The sequence below is a fragment of the Macrosteles quadrilineatus genome, unplaced genomic scaffold (genome assembly GCF_028750875.1).
Source record: "Macrosteles quadrilineatus isolate MER2022 unplaced genomic scaffold, UCM_ALF_1.0 Scaffold_9__3_contigs__length_116548681, whole genome shotgun sequence".
NCBI classification, from domain to species: domain Eukaryota; kingdom Metazoa; phylum Arthropoda; class Insecta; order Hemiptera; family Cicadellidae; genus Macrosteles; species Macrosteles quadrilineatus.
Genome location: NW_026542602.1, coordinates 53,644,549 through 53,668,099, shown reverse-complemented (window position 1 = coordinate 53,668,099; position 23,551 = coordinate 53,644,549). Strand labels below are relative to the sequence as shown.

At 36.0% G+C, this 23,551-nt stretch overlaps 1 protein-coding gene across 1 annotated transcript; it reads right to left on the bottom strand.

Moving 5' to 3' along the window:
• Positions 1 to 3,461: 3,461 nt before the first annotated feature.
• Positions 3,462 to 19,122, bottom strand: LOC129003450 (alpha-amylase-like). Its single transcript, XM_054431745.1, has 11 exons — positions 18,991 to 19,122; positions 13,823 to 13,993; positions 13,502 to 13,641; positions 12,676 to 12,844; positions 11,545 to 11,660; positions 9,803 to 9,933; positions 7,895 to 8,020; positions 7,212 to 7,336; positions 5,515 to 5,713; positions 4,532 to 4,647; positions 3,462 to 3,671 (listed from the first exon to the last, which is right to left on the bottom strand). The coding sequence occupies exons 1-11, from the start codon at positions 19,120 to 19,122 to the stop codon at positions 3,462 to 3,464; spliced, it is 1,635 nt and encodes a 544-aa protein (XP_054287720.1).
• Positions 19,123 to 23,551: the final 4,429 nt, after the last annotated feature.

Here is a 23,551-nt window from a genome sequence, read left to right as displayed (position 1 = left end):
ATAAATTACATGGAATTTATCATTGTTGACTTGTTTCTTGATAATCACTAAATCGGATTGAATGGTGGAAAAATCTGATCTTGCCAGTTATTAATTTTTCAGTTATTCATGCCTTCCCTGATGTGATCTCAGATCTCATTGTAATTTAATAACATTATTTAATTGTTCTTCTATCCTATTCAGAAATATGATTGGGATATGCATTCTATATATATAAAGGATTTTTAATGCAAACTTTTATACAGTGTGGTAGAAAAGTCCCGGAACGGTTAAATATTTTAAAAAATAATGCAGATAGAGCTAAAATACTTGGTACAAAGTTACAGGGCATAAAACTCTATTTTAACACATATTCAGTGATCCAATAATTCTTCAGGGGGACGGCCCACAAGGAGTCGGAAAAAAATCTTAAATAGAAGCATAGGTCAATATGCACATCAAATTAAAGGTCTTTTTTAGTAGAATACAATGCCGCAAACCGCACTTCAAAAGGTTGATCCTGCGCAAAATGGCAGATGTTCAAAGATTTCTTGAATCCGCCACTTTGAATCTTTGAACGACTGCCATTTTTTACTCAGGCATTCTTTTGAGCTTGCATGAATTTACGGCATCATAATCTAAAAGTGAAGACCTTTAATTTGATGTGCACCTATTCTTACGTTAACAATTTTCTTCCGATTCCTAGGGCTGTGCCCCCTGAGGAGAAAGCGTATAATAGCAATGTAAATTAAATGAACTTTGAACAACTGTAATTTTGCGCAGGATCAACCTTTTGAAGTGCGGTTTGCAGCATTGTATTCTACTAAAAAAGACCTTCAATTTGATGTGCATATTGACCTGCTTCCATTTAAGATTTTCTTCTGACTCCTTGTGGGACGTCCCCCTGAAGAGTTATTGAATCACTGAATATGTGTTAAAATAGAGTTTTATGCCCTGTAACTTTGTACCAAGTATTTAAGCTCTATCTGCATTATTATTTAAAATATTTAACCGTTCCGGGACTTTTCTACCACACTGTATTTTATGTCTCCTTTTCTGTGTAGGTATATGAAAAGTAATTTGAAGCTACCAGAACTTCAATGTTTTATTTAATAGCTATAGCTTAAAATTAAAACTAATTAATCCAACCCAAAGTATCCAACCCAAGAAATTTAAATAGTTTTGACAAACATTTTAAAGTTACGAAATACATAAACGTTTTGTAGGACAATAATATTGTCATGCAGATGCTAGCAGCTCATCCATAAAATCCACCACAGAATATCTATGTCTATAAAAGAGGAACTATGTATGTATGTATGTATGTGTGTGTGTGTGTATATACGTTATGGACTCCAAAACCGCTCGACAGATTGTAATGAAACTTTCCGGCATTATTAAGCATCTTTCAAGGATGGTTCGAGTGAAGTTTGGTGCAGATCCGTCAATAGGGCTCTGCCCCAGAGGGTTTTAAGTGGGCCAATGTCAGACTTTTTGATCTACAATGTTTACAAATAAATATAATTTAAAAGCAGATGTTTACTTTCACCAACTGTTTTGTACGTTTGAATAACTACAACATTCTGTATTAGCATCAGTCATGATTTGAAATAGTGCCACAGTGTTTCTACAGATTGCAGCACAGAAAACTATTTTACTTTTGAATAAGTCCAAATCCAAATGTATTAAACCCCAATTGCAGCACACCTGTGCACTTAACAACGTTTAAATTCTCCAATGTTTAATATTAAAACATAAAAACCTTTATCAAAGTACTGTATTATAAACAATAAAAGGGATGACTTTTTGCAACAGCTAATTTGCAACCAAAAGGTGAGTGAGCGTAGCGAACGAACATCAACCTGGAGGCGAGTAAGCGTAGCGAACAAGCTAACCCGAAAACAAGTGAGCGCAGCGAACGATTTACAACCTGAAGGTGAGTGAGCGTAGCGAACGAACTTCAACCAGGACGTGATTGAGCCATGCGAATACTTATGAAGTTAAGCGGGGCAAAGCCCGCGGGTACAGCTAGTTTCTAATAATCAATAAATAATTTATAAAACTCATGATAGTTGGAAACTGTTAATAATCAAAATACGAGGGTAATTTTTTCAAGTAAGACACATTTTTGTGCCTATCGCTTCTTATTTCTCGTGTACGCCCCAACGAGGCTCCTCGCCTGGCATACTTTACTTTGTGAGCAGAACAATGCAATTTGTATTTTGTAGCTGACATGTAACTTACACTTTGCTGTGTCTCTAGAAATTAAAAAAAATATTAATTCCTGCCGCATGCAAGATAAGGTCAGTGATATGTTTTTCCCTACAAGAAACATATCGGCTGCAAACATTCATTGTCAGATGACTGAAGTTTATGGCCATAATGCAATCGAATGGGGTAGGGTGGAGAAATGGGCCAGGGAGTTAAAACAGCCGTTAAAATGTCCATTTTGGAAGGAATTGTTTTTGTTGGGTACCCAGACTGCTTACAGAAGACCACACAAACTGAAATAGTTTTCACCACCATTTTTACTCCCTAACCAATTTTTCTCTGACTTATTGCATCAGGACCATAACCTTCAGTCATCTAGCTATGAATTTCTGTATCAGATATGTTTCTTGTGGTAAAAAATGTATCTCTTTATTGTACCTTATCTCGCATGCGACGGAAGACTCAATCAATTTAAAAGATTCTTAACATTCATCGAAGCATACTCGTCACCAGGTAAGAGCCTAATTGAAAATCAATCCAGGCAAATGAACATTCGCTTAGTCGGCAGGTTTGCTGTGGCGGGGGTATTTTGACTTAAGATACATATTTTTGACTATACCTAATCTATACTATTATCTTTGACTATTCCAATAGTCAATGCTATTATATGAAAATCTAATGGTGTCTGTCTGTATGTGTATTACTAATAGGCGCAAAAACTACTGAACCAACTGGGCTTAAATTTTACAAAAATATAGCTACCATACCAAGGACCATTATAGGGCTATTCACACTTTGATGCTGACCGTGGGCTTTGCCCCTTTGGCTTTAAAGTTCTGAGGTGAGGATTTTTAAAGTAAATTTTGATTTTGTCTCCATGGCTGCGATGAGAACACTAATAATGTTTGTTTACATTTGCTTTGACAGTGAATGAAAACGTATATCGGTCCCGGTTCCAGGTCTTACCTTGCCACCTATGGTAATAGCTAATTCTCTATAGAAAAATTCCCTAAAATTAAATAAGGAAAAAGTAAACTGTGCAAACCTACAGCAGATTAATTTTCCTGATTAAATTTTTAACTTTTTTAATAAACATATAAGATTTATTCCCAATTTAAATAACATTAGTTTTAAAAGTACGTATGTTTGCTGCTACAAGGGAAAGCAATAAAGTGTTCTTAGTGTTGTGTAGTGAGTTTCAAGAAATAAGTCAACAATGATAAATTCCATATGTCATTTATTTTTATTTCATACATTTCCATTTGTAGAAATTACATCTCAGTTTTCTTCCGATTCCCATCTCCGTACACAGTTCCAGATTGAATGTGGATTGCCACAACACCGTCATCAGGACTTGCGTTCTCTGGTATAACTATGTTTGCTTTTCCGTCTTTTTCAACTTTTATTGTTTTGCCAGAACACCCTGTAGTTGTAACTTCTCCAGATATTATATCACAATATTCTCCCTCTGGCAGGCATGTCTGAAACATCAATATTGGTTTTTAACATAAATATGTAGTAATGCATTTTATGTATAATAATGTTCAACATTGGACACAATAATTAGTGATTGCTGTCTTTCAGCTTTTCTTAGAGAATTATAACGGATTTGTAAGATTAAGGTACTCTGGTGAGACCGAACTTGAATTGCTTGGCTCAGATTTACCTCTTTGGATGGCCTGATTTACTTTTTTGTTTTGATAATTGAACCGTGGGATAAGGGTTTTATAGATTTTATGGGGTGAAAATAGTTGTTTTTTTTTTCGACCGTAAAATATAAAATTTAAGTAATTTGTTTCTGAAAACTTGTTTATGGCGTTAAGAAATAAATGATTTAATATTGGCGTTATTGTACCCTTGATGGTTACAGAGAAAATTTCATCAAACTGTATATTTAAAATTCCACTATTATTCTTATGGATAAATTGTCATAGTGCTTGTTTATTGATATTTTGGCGAATTTCATTCTAACAATTTACTAAAAACCACACCATATTAACTTTCCCGTAGCAGCAAACTAGTTCTCACGTGTATTCTCACGTGTAACCTTTTAAAATGGGGAATGTTTCTGACGTATTAAAAAATATTTTGAGTAGAAATCCCATCAGCCTTGGTTGATTTAAAATTTGATTATTATTAAAATAAAAACAAATTGTCAACCAAGTTTTTACAACTATTCCATCGTGCTTTAGAATACAGTTTATTAATACATAACAATAATATTTTGAATCTCCACAATTTTGACTTGACCAAATTTCATTTCATTTCAGTAAGCAACAAATGAAAAACAACCTTATACAATCGTTGGAGATAAGTAATTGTATCGGAATAATGTATTCACCTTTAGATTCTGGTTTAATTCAACATTGTCCAAATTAAAAGCCACAAATCCTTTGTTTCCTCGACAAAAAGCAATTTGATTTTTCCCATTGCTCCACCAATTAGTCACTGGCGTACCTAGGAAAATGTTAAACTCATGAAAGAAAATCTGAATATTTTACTCAGTGATGGAAAAAAGTGTTCAGATCTTTGGTCGGGGAGAACCAATGCAGTAACAGCTTAAGTGGTGTTCCAAAACGCCTGTGTTGCTGAATTATCTCGTAGAAAGTTTATTTTATGGGCAAGCTACCTGCCTACTGCCTCGTGTAAACGAGGTTTAAGCCCTAGCCTTGGAAGGAAGAAGACCCATGCTCAAACTGCTAGGTCAGTACAGCGCCATAATTAATACAAACAAATCCCATTCATATTGAAAATTACCTTGAATTGTTAATTTATTAGGTAAAAGTTGCGTTCGCTTCGACCTAAGAAGATATTGCTACAGATATTCTACATAAGAATATATTCTACATATAAGAAGATATTCTACAGGGTGAACATCTTATCTTATCTGTCCCACCATTGGTATCTCAAACTAATAGATTTTGAGAAAACGTTAAATTGAAATTGAGAACTTGAAATAGATTCTTATGACGTTAAAACATAGGTATGAATTCCACTTTTTATAAAATGGCAGATAACTTAAAAATTTCTTATGGAACACCTTGTATTTTATGATTGTTTTGGAATGTAAATGCAATTGAAAACCCCTTTAATTGTACACTTTTTTTTGTAAAGCTACTTGTTTAAGAACTACAGCGTGTTACATCTTTGGAAAAAGTGGCTTGCTGTTAACATTCTGCATCCTGTAGTTCCTAAACAAGTAGTTTTAGAAGGGAAATGTAAAGTCTTAAAATTGCACGTAAATTCTAAAAATATCATAACATTTCTTAAGGAACAACCTGAACAAGTTTCCCAGCAGATCCTTCTTATTTTGTTCCACTCTACCTTTGACAACATTGTGGAATTCCACTGCATTGTATATCTGACGCCACCGATGTTGACACTCCCAACCGTTGGAACAAACGTTTCTCTTGATAGGACGAGGAGGCAGATCAGGAGGGCCTTGACGTACATCTTCGAACCGGTAACCCGAAAATATCTTGCAAGTGTCATCTCCATGAGCCAACATGAAAATCACTGCCATCTGTGAATAGGAAAAAGAACCGTAAGCTATTAAGATTCTTAAATAAAATTGCATGATGTTTAAATTTGGATACGATCCTGTTTCAGTGACTAGTGCTTTGTAAAATAGAGTTTATCTTGCCTAAGTATTATGAATATTTAAAATTGATTTACAATACATCGCAGAGTGTGTGTGTACCCTTTGGAATCTGAAATCTAGCTGGCGTTTTATGTGCTTACACTCGGTTTAAGCTCTGTGAGCATTGTATGGTGGTTGTTCTTTGGATAAAAAACTCATAATTATTGCAGGATTCTTTATTTCAATAGATGTTTAATATATAGTTTAAAGTGTAGAAATATATATATATATATATATTTACCTAACCCGCCATGTTAAACTTCCCTATCCCAAGCGTGATGTATACAACTTCCTTACTTCTAAAGTGATGTAAAGTTGAAAAAAACTCACTCGGTGATGTAATGAAACCCATTTAAATAACATTGAGTGGATAACTTAAAAAATATACCTCTATGGAGCCAACGACGTTCAACGCTAGAAATCAGCTGTGTGTTTGAATTTTATTGTTATGCTTTGAAGAATTTTCCTAACCTAGCTTTTGTTTGTAAATGAACGTTACTGTTAGAAGATGAGTGAAATTGATAATGAAGTATATTGCTCGTAACCTCCTGAATATTGTAGGGTCAGGTAAAATCTTGTACGTTACACGTTACGCAAGAGCGTGTTTACATCACTTCGTTGAATTATGCAACTCGCCTTCGCTCGTTGCACAACATTCACCTGTGTGATGTAAAAACGCTCTTACTACACTTGTAATGTAAATAGCTATTAATTTCATAAGAGGATTCGTTCGTCAAAATAATTGTGGGTGTCTGGCAAGTGGTAAAAAGTTTGAAGAGGGCTCAGATTAAAGGTCTTAGTATGGGACGGCAGAAAAAATAGTAAAATATTTAGCATAAAACTAGATATAACATAAAATGTTCTCTATAAGAATAGTTGAAAGTGCTTATTAAGCAGTTAATTTTGTACCTCGATACATACTGTATGATCCTGTTATATCTTAATGCCATTACACAATATTAACGTGTGTTCTTTGTTTGTTTTGCCAGTCATAAAGTAGAATTTTTACTCTCTAGGGAGTAAAAAGCGTTTTTAGCCCCTAGAGAGTAAAAATCAGCTGTTGTCAACTTAGTTGTAAATTTCTATTGCAAACAATTGCATATATTGAAAGTATGTAAGAAGCAGCGAGGAATTTAGGGCGGAACAAGTTGCGAATAGCTCCAACTCTGCTTTTCCCGAGAATCCTGTGTTTTAATAATATATGTTAGTCATTTTTTTGATAATGGTTAGTGTTTCCAAACTACACCATTAATAAGTAGTAAAAAACAAAACATAGGAAATAAAACTACAAAATAATTCATTTACCTTAAATAAAACTAGAAAATAATTAATTTACCTTAAATTAATAGCAGAATAAAATAACAACACAGTACACACTAACCTTGTACGCTTTTGGTTTGTTGTAGCTTAGAAACAAGTCTACTGATAATAGTGGTAATCGTTCCGTGATATGATTTTCAACAAACACAACACGCTGTTGTTTTGGCAGGATAATTCCTTCTGAGCCTGGTTTAAAATAAAACAAACAATGAAATTGAAAAATGTTTTAAATAACTTGGTGTGACTATACTCAAACTTAATATATTTTTTATTATAAAATAACATAAATATTTAGCATTGAAAACAACAAGGAGGTAGAAACAATTTTTTTTTTAATAATTTAATTCATCAGTGAAAATTTCCAAAATACCGTCCTGGCAGCAAAACTGCAGACAAAGCGAATTCCAATTTGACCGGATTGGATTTTTATTAATATCTTTCTTTAAATGTCATATTTTATTCCCTATTTAAAATTTAACCAATACATAGATTTCCCACTATAGAGAAGGTAATAGATTTTTTTTGTGAAATGTTGATAGTTGACTATGAAATAAATAAATTTTCCAAGTTTGTTTGAAACAAGCAAAAACCCATTGGTGATATGGCGGAATTAGAACCCGGGACTTCATGGATTGAAGTCCCGTGCTCTAACCACTAGACCAGCTCGCTCCCCCAAGATTTTAACATATAACCTAACAATATAAGTATTTGAACAAACTATTATAAAGACTAAACCAAACAAACCAAAGTTCTGAAGATCTTTGAGATTTTGTTTGCCTTGAAAAAACTTCCCCAACTGAAGGCCAAACGTAAAGTCCAGGACTAATCCTAGTGGGGTGTACTCCTCATACTTTATTGGCCCCTCATCATCTGTGAACACATCATCATAATATCAGTTGATTTTCACATCTGCTCTCGTTGAAGGTGGCATTCATCTACAGTATTACAGTGGACAGTGGTCAAATATAAAATAAAAAATTGGGAAAACTCAATTTTTATCCCAGAAAACCCCCATAATCCCATGTTCCAAACTAACTAACTGTTCCCTAACTTTGACTGTGTAGATGATTTTTTTCACTTCCCATAGCCTGATCATGCTTGTTCACAAAACTCGTTTGAATTAACGTATTTTTACTTGTACCAAATTTCATAAAGTCTAATGTTTCTTTGCTCGAGTTATTGTGGTAAGGGGACATTTGTTTTTTTGTATATATATATATATATATATATATATATACAGGGTGAATTTTAAATGAGTTCCCCCCCTACTTTTTTCTACATTTCTTAAGATATCATCTCCGGACCACGTCAGATCATTGTTGAGTAGTAAGTACTTCATTTTGACTGGGTATACATTTTTGGCCGCCATCTTGGATCCGCCATATTGGATACAAAGTTTTTTTTCAAATGTAAAGGTAGGGTTGTGACCCATTATTTCAAACCAGAATTTTACGCTGATTACAATGCCGCAATTACTTTTTAAAAATCTTGATCCGTTCTAAAGTTATGAGGACTTTTTATAACTTAATTTTTAGCGCATTTTAACATTGTGCATTTACAAACTAAGACCATAATCTCAAAATAGTGCTAGATAAAGATAAGTATACACCACCATTCATTGCCGACATATTTTCACTTGGTTATGACGGATGTAGTTTTTTCAGCCGCCATCTTGGATCCGCCATTTTGAAATGTGATCAATTAATTTAAATATGAAGGTGGTGTTGTGACCTATCATTTTGAGCTACCTTTTTATGCTGAACTCAATGCCGCAATCCGTTTTTCATTTGCATCTTTGGTTTTTGAAATATTGAAATTTTAAATAAGACTATTTTAATATTTCATCGAGACAGCTTGATAACCAAAAACGGATTGCAGCATTGAGTCCAGTATAAAAAAGTAGTTCAAAATGATGGGTCACAACACCACCTTCATATTTCAATTAATTGATCACATTTCAAAATGGCGGATCCAAGATGGCGGCTGAAAAACTACATCCGTCATAACCAAGTGAAAATATGTTGGCAATGAATGGTGGTGTATACTTATCTTTATCTAGCACTATTTTGAGATTATGGTCTTAGTTTGTAAATGCACAATGTTAAAATGCGCTAAAAATTAAGTTATAAAAAGTCCTCATAACTTTAGAACGGATCAAGATTTTTAAAAAGTAATTGCGGCATTGTAATCAGCGTAAAATTCTGGTTTGAAATAATGGGTCACAACCCTACCTTTACATTTGAAAAAAAAACTTTGTATCCAATATGGCGGATCCAAGATGGCGGCAAAAAATGTATACCCAGTCAAAATGAAGTACTTACTACTCAACAATGATCTGACGTGGTCCGGAGATGATATCTTAAGAAATGCAGAAAAAAGTAGGGGGGGAACTCATTTAAAATTCACCCTGTATACAAAAAAACAAATGGGGTGTGATGAATTTGAACGGATGGAGTTTTTGGCTTCTATAAGGACCTCAAAACAAAAAAAGGAAATCAATTTCGGGTCTAGGTTTTACCAAGAGACCATATATTTACCATTTACCATATATTGAGACCATATTGATAACCTAGGGTAATAGTGCATCCATCCCCTATGTGAAATTTGATTGACTATTAGTTGTAATTAAATTTCAAACAGCATCTTACAAACCAAAAGTATAGACTTCATGGAATATCAGAGGTCTAGTTTCTGCAGGGAAGCCGTGTTCTGTGTTGAGATAATCCAGTCTTTGGTAGATCACTGACAAGTTATCAGGATACATTATATCGGCAAAATTTATCCTGAAAAATTTGTAAATAACTACATCATTTAAAATGAAGAAACATATGTTTTAAGTAAAAATGTTTATGAATAGCTCTGATTATGCCCAGAATTATTAAACTAGAGACTACTACAGTTGGCCTATGCTCCGTGTGATATAGCTTATTAAACAGAATTTAGATTTTGTAAAAACTCGCATAACTTTTCCTAGCCTTAATACAGTAAGTGCATTTCTGTAACTGATATGTGTAAATATATACTGTAGTATATAGAGGGTGGTTCGAAACTCTCTCCCGAAACTCCGTGGGCATGTTCCTTAGGTTAAAACAAACCAAAAATATCATCTTTGCCTTCCGGATTACTCCATAAATTGTATACAAGAGGTTAAGTTACCTTGATTCTGTCCAAGTCGTCTTTAAGTCGACATTAGTGGTTTCGATGTCTATGATGGCATCATTGTCAAGCTAGACGTAAAATCGCTCCTAAGAGGTGAGTCATGAAAAACACATAACACGTACACAAACAAAAGACGATAAAATGCATGGCCACACAACTAATTTACAACACGGCGGCGGGTACAGGGTGTAGGTCTAGACCCATGCAGCGCCATGTCTTCCTCTCCCCACCTTCCCCCTCGAGTTATCAGCTGCTGATAATATCTCGTCAATGTTTAAGGCTGCCTCATGAATTATATTGGATTCAAATGAGGATTTATCATTCAAGATGTATTGGGGGTGTTTTTTTTTTTTTTTTGCCGGCCTTGTAAATTTCAAATTCTTCAATCTTCCTCTTCCTTTAGGAGAGAGAGAAAGAAAATCTCCCGAAACCATCTATTAACCAACCTAATTCTGCATTTGCTGAACATTTTATTAATAACAACCACGAATACACAGATATCAACACTAATCTAGAGGTTCTAAGGTCCATAAGAGGAAGATGTTTAGATACCATTGAAGAATATAAATCCTCATTTGAATCCAATATAATTTATGAGGCAGCCTTAAACAGAGATATTATTAACAGCTGATAACTTGAGGGGGAAGGTGAGGCTAGAAAGACACGGTGTCAGTCTAGACCTACCCGCTGCCGTGTTGTAAATTAGTTGTGTGGCCACCCGTTTTATCGTCTTTTGTTTGTGTACGTGTTATGTGTTTTTCAAGACTCATGACGACCTCTTAGGAGCGATTTTAAGTCTAGCTGGACAATGATACCATCAAAGACATCGAAACCGGTCGCACTAATGACAACTTAAAGGTTTACTTGGACAGAATCAAGGTAACTTAACTTCTTGTATATACAAATATAATATGCCCTATCTTGCTTTGTTTTCCGTCTGTCAGTGTGTATGTATTTTTTACAGCTTTCCATGACTTTGGAACTACTTGAGGCACCAACTTCAAACTTGGTGTGTCCAAGCACACTTCACTTGGCAACAACACAACAAACTTCACAGTTCAGCAAACTTGGCACAAGCACATTCACAGTGCTATGTATCGTGGGATCATATTAAAAACATAAAAGTATACAGATATATGGCACATTGACAGTGCTATGTGTAACATAAAATGATATTAAAATCATGAAAATATACACAAATACATGTGAAAACTATAAGTAAAAGCAGTTTTTACCTAAAACCAGCTACCCCGATTTCTATCAAGTGGTTCAAATGATGCACAATCTTCTCCCTTACTGATTCACGAGAATGGTTCAAGTCATTCAGTTCATCATCTTGACACTCTCGTATCTACACCAGCAAAAACAAAAGTCAGTCTATATGAATATTTATATAAGAGGTATAAAAATAAATATTTTGTATAAAAATATAAATTATCTTTACCTCAAATTTAGCAATACGAGCATTTTATTGGAAGTATTATAAATAAATTGATTGATTGGTGGTTAATAGAAATAGTCTTTCATATATACATGGAGCCCAAAATTTACAATAAACTGCCATTAAAGATAAAATAAATTTACTAGTAAGCCAAATAAAAAAATATTTGATAACACTGCTATTGGAGAAGGCAATTCTATCTTTGGAAGATTATTTTGAAACATTTTGTTTTTCAATGACATTGTACGTTTACTTCTATATTTTTATCCCTATTACAACTAATTATTATGATGTTATTTTGCCTTGTTATTTCAAAACATTTGTTTTTTAATCTAAGACATCTAGATTTAAAAGTGCCTTAGACTATATTCATCCGACAAATTAATGATGGTATAAATACACAAATAGACATATATCTCTGATATCCCTCTATTGACTTTCCTTTAACACCGTACAGTTTTTGCCATATGGTTAAATCATTGACTATAGTCATATAAGGTTAAATTTTTATCAATGGTGTCATGAAGAGCATGAGAGCTTCGCACTACGATGGTAGAAAACCATGCTGTCTTGTAGCCGTCTACTGCCAATGACGTTGTCGCACCGTACGCAAGTGGCGCATGTAGTTCAATGCAAGCTTTAAGACTGTATCGTTTTTGTCGAAACTCGGGAGACCACCAACCAGAGCAAATAAATCAGCTGTTTATTGTTTACAATCTGGCTTGTCAATTGGACACTATTTATGTTTGTGATATTGTAAACACATTCATCTCATAAAACGTATAATGTGAAAGAAACATAGACACTGTGTAAAACCGAACGATTTGTGACGGCACAAACCCTGTAGTGTGAAAGGAGCGGTACTGATGATTACTTGATGTACCATAGTGTCACAATACTTCCTACTCACAAGCCCTAAACATACCTGTTTTGCATCAGACGGGTCAGTTATTGTACAGGGTGGATAGAAATCTTCTTTTGTGTATGGTACACCCGGGTAATACTTGTCTTCAGGGTAAAAAGATGTACCTGCCACGCCAACACGTCTTTCCGTTATATCTGTCATGTGGGTTAATACAACATCGGCAAAAACCCTGTATAAACAAATAGAAATTTATTGTTTTTCTATTTTCATACAGTAAACTCATTTCATTAATCTTTGTCCATCTACCTGGTCTCTTTGAATAATAATGTTATTACAAAGATCAACAATATTAAAATCCCAGGTAGTTGATATATATTTGTTTAAATGGTAGAAATAGTAAATACAATCCTTTATTTTAACGTGAAACTAACATGGTGTTACTGTTGTGGACGGAATTGTGATTAAAAATGCCCCAACAGTTCCAGCTCCTTTGATGAATGTTCCATTGAACTTATCAAGGATTGCCACTTATAGCAAAGGCAAAGCCAAAGGACCAATATTTATCAGAGATTCAATGAAGTTCAAAGGATGTATTTGAAGGTATTGATATCAAATTCTAAGGAGAGGGGGCATCCTTTAGACGTTCTTGTTTCAAAAACCTAATTGTGAATCTCCTTAACTTCCTGTTTTGAAGTAGAGTTTTAACCGGAATCCAAGATGAAATCCCTGTTCTCTTACTGTATTTGTAATTGCCAAAGTTCTTGTGTTGCCAAATGCCTTTGGAATTCATTCAATGCCAGAATAATTTGTTTATTTGAATGTTATTTATTGAAGAAAGTCTTAAATGTTTAGTTTAAGGACTGTTTTTAAACTAGCAAATACTGACCTAACACCAACATTGTTACACCTTTTAACCATATCTCTCAGCTGATTTTCACTCCCTGAATTGCTGGCCAGCTGATATGAGACTACTTGGTACCTAGCCCAGAGTCCATTTGACTTAACGTGCTCTGCAGGAGGAGAGATCTGTAACAATGGTGGAGACACTAATTAAAGGGATAGAGAGAATTATTTGCTCTTTTTATATGCTATTAGTCAAACAAAAAGAGTATCTATTAATAGGTTTTGGTATTCGAAAATAAACATGTTTTCGTTTGATATTTTTATCAAAATAAGTTATGAAAATAGGTTAGTATTAGATACTTACTTGGACACCATCAAACCCTTTTTTGGACAAAAACTGCTCACATTCATCGGCAATATCTGACCACCGCCACGTGAACAAATGTGCGATAACTCCATTCTTCAATTCAAATGCTTTCCCACTTGCTGGTTTTTCACCTTTGACATCGGTATGGTCTCCTTTTATCTTCCCTGCCTGTAAAATGTTTGAGTTTAGCAAATTTTCCATCTATGGAATATTTATGCCTTTCCTATGTTCATTATTGTCTTGTATGCAGGGCATAGAAGGAATACGTTATAACCGCAGGTCTCATGGTAGACCTAGACCTAGGACCAAATTAACCTTTTTGACGGTGACAGACCAAAAACACCAAATATTAATTGTATCTGTATGAAATTAAGTATAATAAAGTATGATAAAGTATAGTTAAGTATGTAAGTACCATTAAAGTAAGCAATTAACTTTTCCTACAGTTAACTGACAAAGCGGGCTTTCTAGTACTGATTATAGCAGGCAAAGTAGCTAATTGCTGCATTTACTTACTTTTACCACACTCATTTTACTTTTGCTGCACTCATTTTACTTTTGCCGCACTCCAATATTCCAACCTTACAACAGAAAACGGTGTGCTTTTATTAGGCATGTAATACGTGCATGCTTTAAAATAAGTTGGCTACACTTAAAGATACTACTACTATGATCAGATGGTACAGACAGATAGTACAGATGGTAACAGACCCCCTGGTAGATCTTGCTACCCCAGTTAAAAGTCTGAAATGACGCCCATGGGGGGGGGGGGCAAGTTTACATGTGCCCAGGGGCCGCTGAGGTCATTAATCCACCACTGTACTTTCCCTAATGATGTTTTGTATTTATATGCTAGTGTTAGATCTGAAGATTTTCCGTTTTTGTGGTGTTTTAGACGTTATGAACTTAGTTTTTTCAGAATTTAAAATAAGGGTTATGATCATGTAAGTAGTATCCAATGTTGTTCAATTCACTAGAAGAAATGAATCAGCTGACAAAATCAAATTTGAGACCCCAGTTTAGAGACATAATTTTGAAGTTTGTTTATGAACAACTAGCTGTACCCGCGGGCTTTGCCCCGTTTTACTTCATAAGTGAGCTTGTTCGCATGACTCAATCACGTCCTGGTTGAAGTTCGTTCGCTACGCTCACTCACCTTTAGGTTGGAGCTCGTTCGCTGCGCTGACTTGCCTTCAGGTTAGCTCGTTCGCTACGCTAACTCGCCTCCAGGTTGAAGTTCGTTCACTACGCTCATTCGCCTTTTGGTTGCAAATTAGCTGTTGTCATAAATAAAAAAAATAATAGTGCTGCACCCTGTTGGTAATTCTTGTAACTTTAATGCTATTGCACATCATAGAACAGAACCAACTTGTTTAATTGAAACAGCTGTTAAGATTCATTAATTCCATTTAAATATGAGTACTCATAAGGTTAACATGGGAAACTCGAGAGCCACTGGGGCGGAGCCCGAGAGTCCGATCAGAATAAAAACAACTTAGTTTTCCTATTTAATGCCTAAAGAATCAGTGTACCAAATTTCAGCCTCCTAGGTACCGGTAAATGAGAAGTGGGAGAATTAGTGATGAGTGAGTGAGTGAGTGAGTCAGTCAGTGAGGGCTTTGCCTTATATATATATAGATTATATTTTTGATGCCCCTCAAGTAACACAAAAGGAGGGTTTAGAGTAAAATATGTTTAAAGTAAAAACTGTGAAAATTGACTTTTTCCTCATGTTTGCACCTCTAAACATGGCAGTTCCCATTTAACCACGATTACCAAACTTTCTACTTCATTACAAAGCAGTGTATTTTACGTAATAAAAAATATATTTGGGTTAAAATACGCACCTAGGTGGCGTCCCCATCTCAATAATTGATTGATTGATTGATATTAACTCATCTTTATTTATAAAAGTTCAAATTGCTCTCATTTCGAAAACACATTTTTTTTTTTAATAGTTCATTGCTACTTTAAATTACATATAAAATGTTATAAAGATACAGTACCTTTAATAATTTGAAAGATATTTATTTTAAATACTATACAATTTTGCAATTAAAGAAACATAATTAAACCAACAATAATATACAATCACACACACTATTAAACTACCTATTTATATTTTTATTATACTATTGTTATTGTTACTATGTTATCGTTTTTCTATGTCTTTTATCAGATGTTTGATTTTATATTGTTGGATTGTTTATGAACCAACATTTTTTGGGTGTCTCGATTATTTTTTTGTTAGGTTGGTTGTCATTTATTTTTTAACGTTTTCTATCAAAGAATTATTTTTCAAAAAATGTTATTCTTGATTTCTTTTTTTTTTACCCATTATAATATTTTGGGAGTTTGGCTGTAGTACTCTGTATACAATATGAATTAATTGTTATTTTTTTATCAGATGGAAGTTATTTGAATCAAAGCTAGTTGTTTTTCTATTAAAACTCACCAATGATAAGAACAAGGCCAGTTGGGATAAAACTAGGAGTAGCCGTGTGACCATACTTGCCTTGCTCCAACTAAACTATGATTTGTAAAACCATCTGGCCATTAAAACTTGCCATATGACAATTTTTGATGGATAGTTACAGATGATGCAAGTTTATATTTTGTTGATTTATCTAACCTGGTTTACTTTAACCTTGGCTTTTATTTACTTTGACATTAGCCTGTTTCTAATTATTTGGATAGAAATTAAACAACTGTATCATTTCACATCTAAAGTTTTGAGTTCAAATGATAAATGATCAATATTATAGTGAATAAAAAAAAATATTTTGAATTATTTTAAATTACGTATTTAGCCGTAGTTGACAACATAATATTTAACGTAATTTTACTTGTATGCTAAGCCATCTTAAAGACTCCTTCTTGCATTGATTTCAATCATTTCACAGAGTATTTTTCTACAATATAAAGTTATTTTGTAATTGCAAACAAAACTGTTGTTGCCATCATTTTAATCAGTGATTTCTAAAGCTGGGTTTTCCTAGACGCGGAGTCGGCCAGCGGAGAGCGGACAACGGAGAGCGGACTCAGCTTGTCTTAGGTAATTTAATGTTACTGTTTTCCTAGCAGCGGAGCGGGATGCCATGTTAATTTCAATTCCGCTCTCCGTTGTCCGCTCTCCGCTGGCCGACTCCGCGTCTAGGAAAACCCAGCTTAACATTTCATTTTGATGAGTATTTTTCTAGTAAGTCTTTTGGTTTACTAGCAAACAAAATTGTTATGTGCACCATATAGCAATGTTTTCCAAACTTTTTTCTACAAATGTTTAAAAACAAACTGACAGCCCTTGTTTAGAAATTTATGTATCACCATTGGTTTTAACGTAACCGATTCAAGTTTACAATCAATTTGACAACAATGTTGCTGTTCAGAATCCTTTTCAAGATAACATTCGTAGCACATATTACTATAATAAAGCTGTACATATATTTTTTTTCCTTTTAAGAAATCTTTATTGTTTTTTTTTAATGCAATGTGCAAACACAATGATACAGCACACACAAGAAACTTAGGTTTTAAAACCTACGTCAGTGGATCTATACACTTTCTTAATTTTGTCTTTTTCTACGGCAGTTAGGTACCTATTTTAGATTTTTTCTCAATAATTCTAACCAGAGATTGACCCCGCCCCTTTCAACTGCTCTGTGAATGTTGTGACCGCGTGGTAGCCGTAATCCTACTGGTTGTATTTCAGATGAGTTGGTGGTGAAAAATGAACGTTATCGCGTCATCGGAGATGGCTTGGACTTGGCAATTGTAGAGTTATATGTGCTACAGAGTGCTACAGACTGCTTTTGCTGGAGAAGGCAGCGGTGAGAATTATCACCTCTAGTGATTACCTAGATCACTGCCGGCCCCTCTGTTTCGGAGTTTGGGCATACTCACCGTACTGTCTAACTACATCCTGGTTTCGCTGGTTTATGTTAAGCGACATGAGGCCTCCTTCACCACAGAAGCGAAATACATGACCAATACGTAAGAAGCAGATCTAATCTGGACATCCCGAGACGCAGGCTAGTTAAGACCTCAAAGCACTTCCCGGACTTGGCGTTGAAGATGTACAATAAGCTTCCAACTAGAGTTAGGCTGCTTGAGAAAAACCGCTTTGAACGTGTCTTGGTGCGCTGGCTAAAGGACATGGCTTTCTAATCAATTGATGAGTTTTTTGCCGATTCACTCTCCTCCCTGCTTGCCATTTGTACTCTGTAAATATTAATGAAAATTAAATGTTTATTTTTAATTTTGATTTTGTTTTATCAGTTTATTTTAGTTTTAGAACGTGAAATTTTGTTTTATTTTTTATTTGAATGCTTATGTATTTGCCTAGTTGGCTCATATATGTAACTCGCTTTAAATGTATTAGGGGAAAATGATGTGCAAAATCATTCTGGAATTTTGGAGTCCCTATATGGTGTAGATGTGCAATAAAACAGTGTTTTGCGAAATTCTAAATTTAAGGGGGTTTAGGGGGGTTAGAGCTATTTCTGGTGAAATTAGACTATGTAAGACTTTATATTTTGGCCCGTATAAGCTGAATGAATGCTTGGATCTTAAATCTGATGGAAAACCATTTGTGTGGAATTGAATTATCTACAAAATTTGTGTTTCAAGTGCTTTTCTATCACACACAGTTTTAGAGTAAAATATGTTTAAAGTCAGAACTGTGAAAATTTACTTCTTCCTCATTTTTGCATCTCAAAACTAGGCAGTTTCCATTTTACCACGATTACTAAATTTGCTATTTCATTACAAAGCTTTATAGCAGTATATTTTTACAGGGTGCGACAAAAAAACCGACCCATTTTCTGCAGCGCACTGTTCAGCGACAGGTCGTCTGAGGGTGGGGGGAGTAGGAAAACCTATGCAATGCCATTTTTTTAGTCATAGAGCAGTGGTCGTATCAGCTATGTGCGGTTGTTATCGAGTCGTTTTTAAAAGTAATGATTTAGTCATTGCAACTCAGCGGCAGTTCCGTGCTTTTATTCAATTAGGTCGACATAGAGAAGTTCCGTTCTGATTATCTGTATGGACGATTACCAAATTATACAGATTATTATTCTAATCCCTAGGGATGAAAATTAGCCTCAAAATTTGTATAACTTAGCGGTCAGACATGTTCAAGGCAGCTGCTTGTTTTCGGGCGGGCCTACAAGGACTCTTTTCCACAGCAGCACGAACTCTATCAAATGTTTGTTGTCTGGCGTCCGCTCTGACTTTGGAAGGCCTGTCAGCTTCCTTTTCAACGCAGAAGCCGTTGTCCTAAAGTAAGTAACCCACTGCATTATTGTGCTACGCAACGGAACTTCTCCATGTCGCCTTAATTGAAAGTATGCATGAAACTGCCGCTGAGTAGCAATAAATGAATTCACTATTTTATAAAAACGACTCTATAACCACCGCACTAGCTCCGGCAACCACTGCTCTATGACTACAAAATATGGTATCGTGTAGGCTTTACAACGAGCCTACTCCCACCACTCTTGGACGACCTGTCGCTGAACAGTGCTCTGCAGAAAATAGATCGGTTTTTTTGTCGCACCCTGTATAAATAGATAAATCAGTAAAAAGCAGTTAAAAACATATTGTACAAGTGCTTGAAGTACCGTACGTACTTTATTACATTTTAGGAATTTCTTCTGAAATTGTACCAAATAAAAGCCGCAATATCAAAAACACATTTGAAATTTATTTTATTATTATTATTATTTAACTTTAGCATAAGAATATTAAAAAGAAGGGCAGCATAAATCAACTATAATATCAAATTAGGAGCCGAGACAGTGACAGAGAACATCATGTCTCAAAATAAAGGTTGTTGTGTTACACTACTTTAAGATAGACTATCTACGGACTCCCTCTTATCCGGACACCTTTTAACCGGACTACACTCGGCGGAAATGACATCTCTTTAACCGGACAATTTTTATCAGCACATTGGTTTAACCGGACTAGATCGGCAGGAAGTGGACATTACTAAAACGAGTGTTCTCGTGGGAAAAATTTGAGACCAGTGATCACGTGTCTAAATACAATGCTCTCCTAAATTTAAGTCGAATATCACAGTAAACAAACTAATTTTTGGGGACGTTGGTTTAACCGGAAAACCCGTTATCTGGACTGGCCTCGGGTCCCGAGGAGTCCGGATAAGAGGGAGTCTACTCAGTGCCGGATTTAGGGTACTTGCGGCCCTAGGCCAAATTACTTGAGCGGCCCTCCCCCTGTGGTGGAAATTCCTTGAGATAGCGGAAGTAATCGTGAATATCTCCTATGCATCTAGAGGACATCATTATCGACACCCATGATCGTGGATGAAATCGTGGACATCTCTCCTAAACCAAGACAAATCCATCATAGGTATCCGTGACCGCGGCAAAATCGTAAACATCCCCCGTGGGCTGCAACAAAGGGACATAATCCTCAACAGTCACGACCTTGAGGCTGTGACCTTGAGGACATCATCACCGTCACCCGCGACCACAGTAAAATCGTGAACATCTCCCGCGGGCCACAATCACGGGGACATCATCATCGACACTCGCGATCGCGGCAAAGTCGTGTTAAAACATCTCCGGTGGACTGCGATCATGACGACATCATAATTGTCCCCCGCGGTCGTGCCGAAATCGTGAACAACTCCCGTGAGCCGCAATCACGGGGACAACATCATCGACACTCGTGACAGCGGCTAATTCTTGAACGTCTCTCGCGGGCTGCGATCATGAGGACACATCGCCGTCACCACAGAAAACATACTAATATAACCTTATACTATAAGGTTATAGTAGTATGTTTTCTGTGCCGACACCCGCGGCCGTGGCAAAATCGTGAACATCTCCCTTGGTCCACGGAGACATCATTATGGTCACCTGTGATCGCTGCAAACTGGTGGTAAAAAAAAATATTTTTTATCTAAAAAATGTTTTTCTTAATCCTCTGCGGCCCCCTTCTGCTTGCGGCCCTAGGCCGCGGCCTAATCGGCCTAGTGGTAAATCCGGCACTGAGTCTACTGTAATACTTTTTAATAAAATTCAAGAGAAAACTAACTGTACCATTGGTAAATTTTGTTTAGGGTATATATGAACCGCCAATGACAACAGAAATAGTATTTTTATTGAAAACTTTATGTAGGTTTTCCCAGGGAGTAGTTGTAGCGAAGTCACAACTTCAGCAGTCTTATAATTGTAAAATACCCAAACGTATGTAGGGCAAAATATGTTTTACATATGTCGCTTGTTTGCTTAATTTGTGGCTCGTGAACACAATTATCGGTAAAAATCAACATGTAAACTTGCAGCATTTTGTAACCATCGATCAGAATTTGTCATGTGACAAATTAATAGCCAGATGGTTTTCCAAATTAGTTTGGTTGGAGCAAGGCAAGTATGATGTTCACATCGCCGCTAATAGCTTTATCACGACTGACCTTATTCTTATTATTGGTAAGTTATAATCTTACTTATATTTTGAAAGTTTGTGTGTTTAGTTAGTTTGTTTGTTGAGCGGAGCGAGCGAAGCTCTTAAACGTCGACTCTTATGCATTTCGTAATACGCAAACTCCTCTTAGACGGCTGAATCAATCGTTTTCAAATTTTGCATGGTGAAAAAGACCATATCGGTGAGTGCCAACAAAAAACAAAACAAAAAAGTCGGCGTTAAAAAAGTCTCTCAGGAATCCGCCCCACTGGGTCTCAAAGTTTCAATGTAATCCTTATGGAAGCAGTATTTGACACATAAAGAAAGACATATGATCAGCTGTTGACTTTTGAATGCAGTAGATAAAGAAAAAGCTTATAGCATTATTCCACAGATATTAGAACAGAAACGGTATGGATCATAAATATAATCAAATGACGACAATAGCTTGAGTTCCGTGGCGTATGAAGTGGTTAAGGAAGTAGTAAAGGCGAGCAGTCTGGAGTGTGGAAACTGTTTATGACGATTATATTAAGGTATCTGCATTCCTAAAATTCTATGGGAAGGGAGGAAAACAGGTCCGCGACGTAGGAAGTGGTGAAGGAAGTAGTAAAGGCGAGCAGTCTGGAGTGTGGAAACTGTTTATGACGATTATATTAAGGTGTCTGCATTCCTAAAGTTCTATGGGAAGGGAGGAAAACAGGTCGTGGTGAAAGAATTAGTAAAGGTGAGCAGTCTGGTGTGTGGAAAATGTTTATGACGATTATATTAAGGTATCTGCGTTCCTAAAATTCTGTAGGACGGGAGGAAAACGGGTCGTGGTGAAGGAAGTAGTAAATGCGAGCAGTCTGGAGGGTGGAAACTGCTTATGACGATTAGATTAAGGTATCTGCAATCCTAAAATGCTATTGGAATGGAGGAAAACAGGACCTTGACGTAGGAAGTGGTGAATGAAGTAGTCAAGGCAGTGTGGGAACTGTTTATGACGATTAGATTAAGGTATCTGCAATCCTAAAATTCTATGGGAATGGAGGAAAACAGGTCCACGACGTAGGAAGTGGTGAAGGAAGTAATAAAGGTGAGCAGTCTGGAGTGTGGAAACTGTTTATGACGATTATAACAAGGTATCTGCAATCCTAAAATGCTATTGGAAGGGAAGGAAACAAGACCGCGACGTAGGAAGTGGTAAAGGAAGTAGTAAAGGCGAGCTGTTCGGGGTGTGGGATCTGTTAATGACGATTAGATTAAGATATCTGCAATCCTAAAATGCTACGGAAAGGGAGGGAAACAGATTCGCGATGTAGGAAGTGGTAAAGGCAAGCAGTCCAGACTGTGGGAACTGTTTGTGACGATTAGATTAAGGTATCTGCAATCCTAAAATGCTATGGGAAGGGAGTAAAACAGGTCCGCGACGTAGGAAGTGGTGAAGGAAGTAGTAAAGGCGAGTTGTTCGGAGTGTGGGATCTGTTTATGACGATTAGATTTAGGTATTTACAATCTTAAAATGCAATGGGAAGAGAGGGAAACAGATCTGCGACGTAGGAAGAGGTAAAAGAAGTAGTAAGATGAGCAGTGTGGAGTGTGGGAACTGGAAACCGTTTGTAGCAGTTTGAATGTATCTGCAATGCTGAAATGCTATGAGAAGGGATGGAAGCATGCCCACGACATAGGAAATTGCGAAAGAAATAGTAAAGGCTAGCAGTACGGAGTGTGGGGATGTTTGTGGCAATTAGATTATCGTATCTATAATACTAAAATGCTATGGAAAGTGATGAATACAGGTCCACGACGTAGGAAGTGGCTTAGGAAGTAGTAAAGTATGAGCATCAGCATAGTGTGAGATCCGTCTGTGGCAGTTAGATTAATGTATCTTAAATACTAAAATACAATGAGAAGGGAAGGAAACAGGCCCCACGACGTAGGAAGTGGTGAAGGAAGTAGTAAAGGCTGGCAGTGCAGAGTGGGAGATCCGTTTGGGCAGTTAGATAAATGATTCTGTAATACTTAAATGCTATGAGAAAGGAAGGAAACAGGTCTATGACGTAGTAAATGGTGAAGGAAGTAGTAAGGCTAGCAGTGCAGAGTGTGGGAACTGATTTGGCAATTACATTAATGTATCTTCAATCCTAAAATGCTATGGGAAGAGAGGGAAAGAAGTCCACGACATAGGGGGTGGTGAAGGAAGTAGTAAAGGTGAGCAGTGTTGAGTTTGGGGATGGATTAATGTATCTGCAATGCTAAAATGCTACGGGAAGAGACTGTAGACCGTATGTTAAAATGATTACGAAGCACGAATCG

Excerpts from the sequence above, each read along its gene's own strand:
- LOC129003450 (XM_054431745.1), bottom strand. The coding sequence starts at position 19,122 with ATGCAGTGGGTTACTTACTTTAGGACAACGGCTTCTGCGTTGAAAAGG. Across the intron at positions 13,994-18,990 it reads TGCTGTGGAAAAGAGTCCTT|GCAGGGAAGATAAAAGGAGA; the intron begins GTAGGCCCGCCC and ends AACATTTTACAG. Across the intron at positions 12,845-13,501 it reads TGTAACAATGTTGGTGTTAG|GGTTTTTGCCGATGTTGTAT; the intron begins GTCAGTATTTGC and ends TTGTTTATACAG.